Source organism: Branchiostoma floridae, chromosome 2 (genome assembly GCF_000003815.2).
Source record: "Branchiostoma floridae strain S238N-H82 chromosome 2, Bfl_VNyyK, whole genome shotgun sequence".
In the NCBI taxonomy this organism is placed as follows: domain Eukaryota; kingdom Metazoa; phylum Chordata; class Leptocardii; order Amphioxiformes; family Branchiostomatidae; genus Branchiostoma; species Branchiostoma floridae.
The window spans coordinates 5,436,426-5,449,887 of record NC_049980.1 but is presented as its reverse complement, the minus strand read 5'-3'; the positions used below and the strand labels follow the sequence as shown (position 1 = coordinate 5,449,887).

At 41.1% G+C, this 13,462-nt stretch overlaps 1 protein-coding gene across 1 annotated transcript in view; it reads left to right on the top strand.

The window, feature by feature from the left end:
• LOC118431602 (CUB and sushi domain-containing protein 3-like) overlaps positions 1-12,420 on the top strand; it is a 32,453-nt gene extending 20,033 nt beyond the window's left edge. Inside the window, exons 12-26 of the mRNA XM_035842847.1 lie at positions 611-875; positions 1,503-1,673; positions 2,259-2,366; positions 2,526-2,561; positions 3,101-3,417; positions 3,961-4,228; positions 4,891-5,061; positions 5,814-5,891; positions 6,330-6,466; positions 6,899-7,060; positions 9,334-9,601; positions 10,075-10,260; positions 10,699-10,801; positions 11,071-11,128; positions 11,883-12,420. Coding sequence (XP_035698740.1) covers positions 611-875; positions 1,503-1,673; positions 2,259-2,366; positions 2,526-2,561; positions 3,101-3,417; positions 3,961-4,228; positions 4,891-5,061; positions 5,814-5,891; positions 6,330-6,466; positions 6,899-7,060; positions 9,334-9,601; positions 10,075-10,260; positions 10,699-10,801; positions 11,071-11,128; positions 11,883-11,927 — 2,373 coding nt within the window. The 3' untranslated portion in view covers positions 11,928-12,420. The remainder of the gene's footprint in view (positions 1-610; positions 876-1,502; positions 1,674-2,258; positions 2,367-2,525; positions 2,562-3,100; positions 3,418-3,960; positions 4,229-4,890; positions 5,062-5,813; positions 5,892-6,329; positions 6,467-6,898; positions 7,061-9,333; positions 9,602-10,074; positions 10,261-10,698; positions 10,802-11,070; positions 11,129-11,882) is intronic.
• Positions 12,421-13,462: the final 1,042 nt, after the last annotated feature.

Sequence of the window (13,462 nt, the reverse complement as noted above, 5' to 3'; positions counted from 1 at the left end):
ATGTAAATGTTTGTACTGACCCATTCTGGTCTGGTCCTGATTATCGGTCAGATAATAATACTCATTAGCGACAACTACATGTATCCGGTGATATCCAAAGTTTTGGGCCGATGTGAATTGTTTGGATTCGATGAGGAAGTCTCAAATAAAAGATGCCTGTTGGTAACGCAATAAGAAACGTTAAACAATGCATCAAACATACAGAGGAATTTGCTAAGACCAACAAATTGGCAATTTGATTTCGTTGTTGCCTTTAATGAATGGGTGAAAACCTTTATGGTACACACTAGGTTGAGTAAAGGTTGCAACAAGAGAATGGTTCACAGATACATGTCATGCCGACATTGTCAATCCAGCACAAGAATTATACTGTAAATGCATTTAAGTTCGCGGAGATTTAAGTTCGCGGTAACGGGAAAAGGACTTTTCGCGGTGGTTTTAAGGTTGCGGTAGTACCATGCACTGTAGTCTCTTACTGCCATGGAAAATGTTCGTGGTAGTTTTAAATTCGCGGTGAAGCGACCACCGCGAAAACCGCGAACATTAAACCTCCGCGAAAGTTTTTGTCTTTACAGTAATCCATGTCCTCACTTTTCTGTGATTATCACAGGTAGCTTTCGGAGATAGTGGAAACCGTCCCCACCGCCCTGACGCTCTGATCGTCATGACAGACGGCGTGTCCTATGACCCCGTCATCTACGCATCCCAGGCCGCCAGACACCAGGGCATCACGGTGTTTGCCGTCGGCATGGGAGACTCAGTGGACAGGGACACATTGATGGAGATCGCCGGACATCCGCAATACGTTCTTCAGGTTTCGGATCCAGAATCTCGCCTCCAGATCATAAGGTCGTTGAAGACATGGCTGTGCAGTGGTGAGTGTTGTTCAACTGTTTTGTTTATACCATTTGAGGTAACCTGTAGCGTTTTACGCGAATTTTCACACATCACAATATTCCCATAGGTGGAGTTTCCTATTTGTGCTAGTCCTATCCTTTTAGACTTTTGTTGAGCGTAGTGCAAACCTAAGTGAATGAATCTTTAAGTTTACGCATGTGATGCCCTTTCCCATTTGCTATCTGTTCACAGTACAAATTCTAGTTTCTACATAATTACATGTGTTGCATATGTATGAAGGTCCTATCATAAATTGCACTTGAGGCATAGAGTTGCCTCATCAATCAGACAAATTAAGTCACTTTTGCACAAATTTCATTATACACATGTAGAGTTGCCTTAGCTACCTTCATACTATACTTTTAAGTAATTTAACAAAGTAACAGTGGGTTTAATGATATCAAAATATAATTTTTACCATTGTTACTTTGTTAAGTTTTCAGGAACATTTTTCTTACATCAGGATCTTTCAGTCATAACAAAAACAAATCATGCTTGGGTCTTACTGTGAACTAGGTTAACCGACAATTTGATATTGGAATATCATTCATTATGTATTTAGTCTATTTCAGTTGATTTAGTACATTCTTAATTTGTCACCCTAGCGGCTTACTGTGGAGATCCAGGTGCACCTACAGCTGGTACCCGACAAGGCACGTTCTACCAGGGTGGGCAGGTGGACTTCAGCTGCCACGACGGTCACACGCTGGTCGGTACCAGCTCCATCACATGCCATACTAACGGCACGTGGAGTGGCGATGTTCCTGTCTGTAGAGGTACGTTTATTTCTCGTCACTTTTAAAGTGATTACTTTATACATGACAATACTCATTCAGTGTTTTTCTAACGTTATCTTGATTCAAATATATGGGTAATATCCTCTAGGCACTGCCAAATTGTTGCGAAGAAATAAAAGTTGACCAAAAAAGTTACATCATAATAAGATCTAACATGTCAGGAAGGTATGATTGAACTCACAGAACACGATAGGTTGTTTATTTTCTTTCAATTCTTCTGGGAAGACTTTGGAACACATTGCTAAGGGCTCGAAATATACTTCGTATAGAGATTTTACGACAAAAAGTATGTCTTACAAACATTGTATCACATTAGTATCATTCTGTTTGCCGATATTTTTTGCAATCTATACCTTGTATTACCTCACTTTTCAGTCTGTGTACAAATTCCAGTATGATTGCAATTGATTTTGGAAACGGGTGGAAATTGACGCGTTCGCGGATGTCAACTGAGTCTTCGTATGACGTACACAATGCATTTGGTTGTTCAATATCGGTCCTGAAGAGAAACATTAATTTCAGCAAAATGAATTTGTAACCTGAACACCTGACCATATTTTGCAGTTGGTGATCCATGCAGCCCTAATCCATGTAGAAATGGAGGGCAATGTTTCCAGACTGTCACCTCCTATCGCTGTCAATGTGCCAATGGATACTGGGGTCCCAGATGTGGTACGTTAAAATGCCCTTTTAAGTGATGTTTAGTTAACAAGCCAAAGCTTCTGTACCATAGAGTTGAATTGGTTATCTTTAAAGTTGATATTGTTACAATTCTGTCGCCTTTTTGACATTGTGTAGAATAATAATGAAGAATCTCACCTGCTTTTACAGCTTCCCTTCCAACGACTACAGTTGCCCGTCCGTCAGGTAAGTACATCATGATTTATATGCACGCATTGTACGTGTATATATACAGCAGCCTGTGTGTGGGCTATGGCTATTTCTTTCCTAATCTGGTTTGAAATGGACTCATCTTCTCTTTCACATCGTAAAATATACAGATTTTATTAAACTTCTTGCTGATATGTACATTTTATACACTGTACGTAATTCAACGTCAATGTCCAGATTGAACGAGAATAAACATGACAATAAAGACACTGAGTGATTTAAGTCGTTTTGCTACCTGGAACTTCTGACCATTTCCAAAATATTAAAATATTTCCAGTTGCTGAAGTAACTGTGATCTTTTTGCCTGGATGTCTAATCTTCATTGATTCATAGATTTAAGTGATAACATTGGGATCATAGTTACCCATCGGACTCCATTTCAAAGAACTACTAATTTAATAAAGTGTATGATGAGGAAATGTTACAATAATTTTGTACAAGAGCACGCTTCTAGACCACGTCGTACCTGAAATATTTCATATCATAAAACATATTTAACATTCTCTTTGATACAGGACTTACGACTCGCCCTCGAATGTATGACAGACTCAACGAGTGTGGCTGGGACCTGATCTTCCTACTCGATAGCTCGACAAGCTTAGGACAGTCCAACTTCGAGAAAGTGAAGCAATACGCCAAAGACATAGTGGACGACCTACCAATACACACGGGTCTTACACGCATCGGCCTGGTGCAGTACAGTGACTCCCCTAGTGACGTAGTCTTTCTGAAAGATTACGACAATAAGACGCAGATTTCAGAAGCCATCGATGGCCTGAGCTACCTCGGTGGGGCAACTTTCACCGGAGAAGCCATTGACCACACCAGAACGGTATGATAATCTAAGAATTAAATGTAATAACAGCTTCATTGCTTCAACATGTGTAAATATCATGGTCACATATATTACTTGCCAATTTCAGCAAACGTTTCTATAACATCCTTTATGCTTTATGGTACGTGATGATGCTACATAGCTGTACAGTCTTTGAATGGATTGCTAATACTTGGACAGTTTCTTATTTGTTTGCTTTTCTAAATTAACAACCCATAGCTTATCATACGTTAATTCATAATTGACTTTATCCCATAGGAGAATTCTGTTAAAGATAAAGTCAGATGTTTAAATTAAATTGTAATTATGCATTACGTATATCATAATGTTTGGTACAATTAATTATTTGCACATATTATCGGCCATTTAAAAAAATTGAGTTGGGACATTCCTTAGCTTTGAGATTGTTTTGTATATTTCCACTGATGTATGCTTTCAATGTTACTTGAAATGGACAAGAATTGCCATTTTATGTGGCAAAATAAAAAATAAAAATGGGGGATGGAGTTGAGTTTGACCATACGAATTTTGTCTGTACAGATCAGTTTTTCTGCAGACAATGGAAACAGGGAAGAAATCCCAGACACGCTCGTCGTCGTGACGGATGGAAAGTCGAGTGACGACATTTCCTTCCCCTCCCTGTCGACTCGGCAAAAGGGCGTCAACGTTTTCGTCGTCGGCGTAGGAGAAGACTTGGACCGCCAAACATTGCGAGGCATCGCCGGAGATCCAGAGAAGGTTCTCCCCGTCCCCAATGACGATGCTCTACCTGCTGCCAACAACAAGCTCGTCAACTGGTTAAACAGAGGTGAAATCTTATTTTCCTTTCATTAATTTCGATTCTAAAATTAGGTTACGTCCGAAGGAAAATTCGTGTGAATCATACATGAATATTGTTTGTTACAAAATACAACTACGTCTCCTGTAGTGTCAAATACAGGTGCACAAGTCTACGAAATGTTGTTCGATATGCCATCTTACCCACCAATTTAGGTGTATAAATACAGAAGCCATGTAAATTTACTGGACTAGAATAGCACTTATCACTTCCTTCACTTTGCATGCTTACGGGCTTGGATGTTTTGACTTATTATGTGCAACTGTTTACTGTTTCGAGTCTCTATTATCAAATCGAGCGGGTAGAATCAGAATTGTACTTTTTAAGCAGTATATGATAAGACGAAAAAAACTCATCAGTCTTCCAAGGGTACTAAAACTATGATCTTGCTTTGGTATGTCTTTCTATTAACACCCTGGCTATCCATGCCAATTAGCAGTTCAGCCAATGATAGCATCCTTCGTCCGGCAGAACATTTGAATGTTTTATGTTGCATTTCTACGTCTGGATAGGGCCGCTGGATCGGTCTATTGTGCGATTACCAAAACTTTGACTCCACAAAAATTATTCTAACAGATAAAGGCAAAACATGTTCGGCATATCTTTACTACACATTATTCCCTCACCTGTAGCTGTGGAATGCAGGGATCCAGGTATGCCAATGAACGGCATCAGACGTGGGTCCTTCTTCCAAGGTGGCCAGGTGGACTACAGCTGTAATGATGGTTATGCAGTCGTTGGAGAGGCAAGCATTACGTGTCAAGCAGACGGCACGTGGTCCGGTGATGCTCCGATGTGCAGATGTAAGTTACTATGCCATCCTTATTTTAAAGCTTTAATGAAGAATAACAATAATTACACACATTGTGACATTTACATGTAAAGCTTCATATGACTACATCTCCGACTACAACAGATACTTCACTATAAAACTTTACAATTGGCTCTCGAATTCCTGGACACTTACATCGCCTTAAAACCATTTATAGGTCAAACACGTAAGCATACTCTAGTAGTCTTTGTCATACTATACTAAATGTATTTTCAGTAAGGAGTAAATGTAGTCCCATAGCCTTTTGAAGCCGTAGAGGCAGTTGGTCCTTGCCTACAGTGACTAGGACTTCGTGTTGGAAGACGGATCCCAACCTCCCCAACCGAATATCATGTACCCATTTTTACACCTAGGTTGAGTGAGGAACGGCGTGTTATTATGTGCTTTCACAAAGGCACAGCATCGGTGGCATGTCAGAAGATTCAAACCCAGCACCTGGCTTCTGGGCTAAACACCCCAACACTTACACCAACACGACACCATATAAAGTATATATATATATATATATATATATATATATATATATATATATATATATATATACATATATCAAATAACTTCGGTGAATAGTTGACTCATCGTCAATAAATTTAAAGACTCTACACAAGATTGAATAGGGTTACACACTATACTACTATAGGAATGCATACAGTGGAATACATACAATGCATTGGTAGACGGACAAGAACAGCACTAATGTATTGACGATATATCTATATCTAGTGGGTGATCCATGCAGCCCCAACCCATGCAGAAGCGGACTACAGTGCGTAGCAACCGTCGATTCCCATCGCTGCGAAGGTAAATTACTTATGCAAACAAATATCTTCAAGGGTAGGTAGTATGTAATGAGTATAAACATAACCCCAGGGGCTTTGTTGAAGGACGATTAAGTCTAGATCAAGAGTTTGAAGAAAATCTTGTAGTTTTCTATTACTGATTGCCTACACGTTTGCCACTTAAGTTCTTGTAATTCGAGATTTATATTTTTTGCTGATCTAATTTTGATTTTAGTCCCAATGGTAACTGTGTTTGAACATTTACTATTTTTTTTTAATGCAAGACCACTGATCACTTCTGGCCACAGGACTATGCTTACTGTATCAGCATCTTCTCTATCTATATATATATATATAGTGAGTAAAAAATATCGAGCTTCGGCAAATTCGACTAACCGGCTCAATGACAAAGCAGGGGTTATAAGACTTCTCTAAACTAGTGTCTTTTTTAACGGAACAGATCCTAACAACCGTGCCAATCAGTACGGCTGGGACGTGGTGTTCCTAGTGGACAGCTCCGGCAGCCTGGACCAGTCCCACTTCGACACGGCGAAGACCATGGTCCAGGACATCATCAACCGTCGGCAGGACCCCCAGGTAGGGGTGGGTACCGGTACATCGTACCGGTACAAAAGCGTTTTTTTAACAGGACCTGAAAAAATTCGGTAGACCGGATGTTGGACCTATTGGAAAATAAAGAGATTATATGATCAGGCATTCCCAAGTTTTGGGGGCTTACCGGTCGAAGAAAGTAACAAGAGCGAAGTGGAGTAGAGTTTATAGCCATTTCTACAAAGTTGCACAGCCGATCGTACAGATACAGTTAGTCTTCCAGGATTTCAGAACGCCAGTGGGAGTCAAATACTCCACAAAACCTACTTCTTTGTAGCGAAATTAATCGTCCATTCACATGATTGTTTTCAAATACTTAATTAGGTTCAGGTTCGGGTCCGGACCTGGACCTAATCCTCTCGAACTGAACCGAACCTGGAACTGAATTTTCTTTCTGGTACCCACCCCTACCCCCAGGGTAAGACCCGCTATGGCCTCATGCAGTTCAGCGACATCACCCGTAAGGAGTTCGACCTAAACGACTTTGAAGACAAGGAGAGGGTTCTTGAAGCCGTACGAGGGATCCAGCATCTTGGCGGTGGGAGCTTCTTGGGAAATGCCATGGATGCCGTCCGGCAGGTATTCTTGTCTCTGTTTCTTTAACGAAAGGTAGACCGTATCGTCACATTCAGTCTTTTTATTTTCGAATATGGGTATTTAGTATTAGTGGAATAAATGTTGTGCAATATGTATTTGTAAAATCAACATAATTCAACTGTATCATTTCAGCAATGTTGATTGAATAGATGGATATTGATTAATGGGTTAAAGATCTACCTAAAGCAAAGACAGAAAGGAACTGTGTTTGTAAAAAATAGAAAGATGAAAACCGCAAAATAGTCGGATACTTTCTTCTCGAGATATTCTTGAGTATACGGCCCCATTTTAGGCGCAACCGCTAGCTCCTTTTTTGAAAGACCACCTGTCAACGGACCGGGTAGGGTTTTTTAAGAACGCGATCGTAGCTTAGGGTTCAACTTCCGACCTGGCACACTTGGTATGGTTGGATAGGTGCCTTAGTAAGGAATGGAAAGATGAAAACCGCAAAATAGTCGGATACTTCCTTCTCGAGATATTCTTGAGTATACGGATCCTGTTTAGGCGCAACCGCTAGCTCCTTTTTACCTTGCCGGGCCTTAGCCCGGCAAGTTAATGAGGCCCGATCTTTACATGGTTCAATCAATGGTTCAATCAATGGTTCAATGTTAACCCAGCCCTTCCAAAGGCCCTTCAAAAGGCCCTTTTCTCTTTGCCCAATTTTATGGCTTAGTTACGACAAGGGTACATTGCAGGCCAGTATTAAAACTGTATTTTAGACGTATGTGGTCCAGCGTAAATAAATCTACGCTTTAACCCATGTTTATCATAAAGATATATCAAAAATTGCATCAGAAGGAATTTATTTTGTAATAAAGAATAATGCATACTCATTGTGGGTCAAAAAGTTTTACAATACCGGTTTATTGTGCCAATAATTTATCTGACATAGATTATGTTAATGAGGTAAATTTCCCTACACTTGGGGATTTTTGCTGCATTTCATACTACAGTTGCTAGGTGTCGCTATTACATTGCAACAACATGAAACAAAAAAATAGCCGCAAACTTCGGGGCTAGTAGCCAGGTAAGTACATTTTAAAGACATTTGTGACTATGAATGTCCTTGATAGAGTTTGTATTGTGTGAAAAATAGATTTGAGACTGGATTGGCAGCTGGAGAAGTCACTAAAGCTTTCCCGTACAAGAATTGGGGTGGAAGGGGGGCGACATGTGGAACTCTGTGGTTGTCTCTGATTATTTTGATGTGATCCTCATGTTAACTGATGAACACTGGTGAAGCGCCGAGGTACCTTTTCCTGACGAAATCCCTACTACCCGGCAAGGTACAGCTTTTTTTAAAGCACTTGTTTGAAACACCGCCTGTCAACGCACCGGGTAGGGTGATGACCTAATAACGCGATTGTAGCTTAGGGTTCAATTCCGGCCAGCACACTTGGTATGGTTAGATAGGTCCCTTTGTAAGAAATGGAAAGATGAAAACCGCAAAATAGTCGGATACTTTCTTTTCGAGATATTTTTGAGTATACGGACCCTGTTAAGGCGAAACCGCTAGCTCCTTTTTTAAAAGACCGCCTGTCAACGCACCGGGTAGGGTGATGACTTAATAACACGATTATAGCTTAGGGTTCAAGTTCCGGCCTGGCGCACATTGTATGGTTGGATAGGTTCCTTAGTAAGGAATGGAAAGATGAAAACCGCAAAATAGTCGGGTAATTCCTTCTCGAGATATTCTTGAGTATACCGAGTTTACGGACCCTGTTTAGGCGCAACCGCTTGATCCTTTTTTGAAACACCGCCGGTCAACGCATTGTTTAGGGTGATGACTTAATAACACGATTATAGCTTAGGGTTCAAGTTCCAGCCTGGCGCACATGGTATGGCTGGATAGGTTCCTTAGTAAGAAATGGAAAGATAAAAACCGCAAAATAGTTGGATACTTTCTTCTCGAGATATTCTTGAGTATACTGTTTAGGCGCAAACGCTAGCTCCTTTTTTGAAAGACCGGCTGTTTAAGAACCGGGTAGTGTGATTACTTAATATCGCGATTGTAGCTTAGAGTTCTAGTTCCGACCTGGCACATTTATGAAACCACAAGGAAAATGTGTTGATTCAATTAGGTTTAAATTGTATACAATTTTAAGCACTGCCTCTGACAACGCACCGGTAAGGCAAAAATTACATTCAGGACAAAAAAGAATAGGTGACGCTTGCAAAGAAAGTCATTTCTGCCATGTACAGTATTTTTAACCAAACAAATGAAGATAACTGACCGTTTTATAATCGACTTGCAGGACAGCTTTTCATCAGTGAGCGGCAACCGCCCGGAAAGTCCCGACGCCCTGGTCCTCGTGACCGACGGTCGGTCGGACGATTCCGTGGACTTCGCCGCTCAGTCCGTCCGTCACGAGAACACCACGATCTTTGCCATCGGTCTGGGGGACAACGTTGACGCGGGAAGGCTGGAGAGGATCACGGACGACCCCGAGAAGGTTTTCATCGTGTCCGGACAACAGGGCACTGATCCCGCAACTAACAGGATGGAACAGTGGTTCAACGGAGGTGACGTAATGATATTCAAAATTTGTAACAAATAACGGTAAGTTTGCAATGCCACAGCACAGTGTAGCTTGCTTATAACAATTACAATATGTGTGAAAGAACTTGATCATTTAACGCTAGTTTACCTTTGTCTGCAGGGTATTTATATTCATTGTTCTAACGAACAGGGTATTTAGGGATATTAAAAAGTTGACGGATAGTGGTTTCAAACTGCCATATTCTAAAAATGCCACACTTTGAAATCATCGTCCATCGACTTGATATCCCTTAATATATAACCGGTGTCGACAACAAATATTGGTCACCCCACGGATAAAGATGTACATACGAAGGGTTGAATATTACTTAAGGATCGTTAAGCAACGAAGGTTTTTCTGAACATGACGTTACTTTGTCATCAAGTATCGAGGTTTGAAATCGCGAAGTTCGACGTTAGCATGGCCGTTGTACGTTATTGTGCCAACGATTCTCAGGTGCACATTGCGAAGACCCCGGGGCACCGGTAAACGGCTCCCGGCGCGGCACGTCCTTCCAGGCAGGCAAGGTGGACTTCAGCTGTGACGACGGCTTCACGCTAGAAGGGGAGACAAGCATCACGTGCCAGGAGGACGGCACATGGACTGACGAAGTACCAACCTGCACGGCAATCGGGGATGGAGGTGAGTATTGAATTATTTACCTAATTTTAGGGCTTATCAGAAGCAAAGCTCAAGGCACCTCAAAGTTACTTTTTCGTGTATCTAAGGCACCCTTTCCACTAGAAGGTGATCTAAAATTTAGATGTGTGTAGCCTTCGCTTTCACACTGGATATGTTACTCAAAACGTAAAAGTGTGACTGATAAGACAAAAAAGCACACGACGTGTAAAAATAGTCATTTCTTTTCTATTACAATTCGTTGTGCGATATGTCAAATTTAAGGTCGCAGCGAGGGCGCGGCTAGAGCGCCGTCTTAGTGGAAAGGGGTATAAAAGGAATGGAAACATGAGTTTAGCCTCACAAACAATGTTTTCTAATGACAAAGCAATCTTTTATGTACTTACCTCTCTTAGCATTATGATAGCTGCCGGATCTAAATACATAGTATGTATATTTCAGGTGGCAGTGGACTGGGCATCCCTGTCGCGGCGCTGGCGGCGCTGTTGTGTCTGCTGGGCCTGTTGCTCCTGGCGGGCCTTATCGCCTTATGCTGCGCCAAATCGTAAGTTTCTGCAGACACTTGATTTATTACACATACATACAAACACACACACACATACGCACACACACAAACAAACAAGTTCTATTTAACACAGAAAATAAGGTTACAGTTACAAATGCATAAAAGGCATACGTACCTGGGATAAAGGAAACATGAATCTTGACCTTGCCTTTCAATAGTTTGGCGTATAAAATATGAAAAAGAGTCAATACAGACATGATATACACGCTTATGTGGCTGCACCTTGACATTGATATATCTGTCAACAGTGCTTCTCCCGCAGCAGCGGCGGCTCCGGTAGCAGCGGCGGCTCCTCTCCCACCAAAGGTAAGGTCATGCTACACACCTGATGGTACTATAGTAATACTACATAGTGGACACCCACACGAGCATTCTATATGAGACTTCATCTTGAGCTGTAAGACTCACAGCTGACATCGAAGCTTCTTCTTCTGCCAAATGACTTTTCCAGTAGAGGTAGTACTGGAAATGGTACAATTTACAATTAGTCTTACTATGAAAGATACGGTAGCTGGGGATTGAGCAGGATAAGGATACGCATGTAAACTACATCACACAATAACTGAATCTCTGTATCTTGTTAGATCTATTCATCATAATCAATTGTTCCTCTCCACGAATGATGGACAGAAGTGTAGCTATTTGTCACTGTGATTGCGAGTCTTCACGAAATTGTCGGAAAGAAAGAAACTACTTCGGAAAGAAATACGCATATCATAAAGACTTACCTTACAAATGGCCAAACAACATGTTAGGAATAATACTATTGCTGCTCTTGAATTAAATATGGTTTCTCTTAAAGGACGTCACTTCAGTTATGAATGTAGTATGCATATTTCACTATGAACATCGTTTCTAAAAAATACTGTCGATCTTATATGATTACTGTTGTATCCCTAGTATCTACATGTGTCGTTCCGTTCCCATATTCATATTTTCTCTTGAGTCATAATCGTTTTGTTTGACTGTGTCTGTTTTCTCTGTCTTTCCATGTATGCCTCTTGCTGTTGTCCCATGTACTGCACGTTCTTCCTGTCCACCCGAATTACGTACACACAAGGGATCGGAGTCTCAGGTCGCCATCATTGACTTCGTCGGAATATAGCGCCGAAAAGGACATCGCCGCGGCGCGTTATCTGTCTCGTAAACGGTCGTCGCCATTAGTGACGACGGTCGTTGCCGCTCATTTCTGTCTCGTAAACGTTTGTCATATTTTTTTATGTGTATTAGTACGTTCTGTCTCTTTTCTCAACATTTTTGTTGCCATTCATCATGATACTGTCGTATACATTTGCAGCTGAACAGTTGGTTTATATATTGTCTTTTCTCTGTCACTCACCCCCCCTCCTACCGCAGAAAGTTAGGAAGTGGTATCGACCAGTCAGCGATATGGCAACGACCGTTTGAAATGGCAACGACGGTTTACGATCGAGACGGACAACCGTAGCTCCTTGATAATTTAAGTACTATAGTTTAGAATTAAAGACATTGCCACTCCTGCATGACTCCTGTATCATAAAAGTATTACGTGTTCTAGCGGCGCCACCCGGCACGGTGCAAATTTATATTTAGAAGACCCTCCTTGTCGCTCTTATAAACTTTACTGTCGTATCCTCATTTATCTACATACATCGCACCATAATATCTATATTCATATCTTCTGTTCAGAAAAGTCAACATAGTTTTGTTTGAGACGAACAACCATAGTGTCTTAACTATCAGAGATTAAAACTCACGACATTGCCACTCTTGCATGACTCATACTCATAATCATAATTATAGCATTACGTACTCTAGCTGCACCGCCTGGTACGTACGGTGTAGATTTATATTTAGATAAGACCCCCCTACCCCCACCCCACCCCACCCCCAGGGCGTGCAGTAGGACGTTGACCGGTTGTGTGAATGGGAGTCGTCTCTATCCCCGTCTTTTGTCCTTGGACACAATGTCTGTAAAACGCCCCAGGTCAGTAATGATAGGTTGTTCAAGTTAATTGGCGATCTTCGACCTTTCGTGCTAACATGTGTTTGGCGTCCCGTCACATCGCCCCCCCCCCCGCCATTATACAGTTATCAGAGATTCTTTCAATACATTGATTTGATCCCGAAGCCATTGCTAATCTTAAGCTTAGCACGCTAGACACAAAACCAAACGCAGAAATTGGATTCTATAAAACCTATCTGATCTAGAATCCAACACTTATCATCACTTCACTAAGTTACGTTCACTTATATAACAAGTTCTTATGTAATCATTCCTTTCAAATAAATAAGACCTTTAACTGTTGTCTTGTTGTTGGAAAGTCTTTTTTTTATTATTATTTAGCTCAATTGAGCTTAGTCAACCAGTCCTTATATAATGGCAGTGTCTACACACTGTCATTATTTCAATTAGTACCAAGGACCCCTTTCCACTAGACGGCGATCGCGCTACGGCCTTACTGCGACCTAAAACAGATTTGTCTAACCTTAGATAAATCCAAACATGGTGTACCAAACATAATGAAAAAAAGTGTGACTGATAAGATGAAAAACACACAAAGCATATTTACCAAGATTCTTTTTTTTTTCTAAAAAAATTGCTCAAAGTTTAGGTCGCAGAGTGAGCACAGAGAGAGCGCCGTCATAGTGAATGGGGGG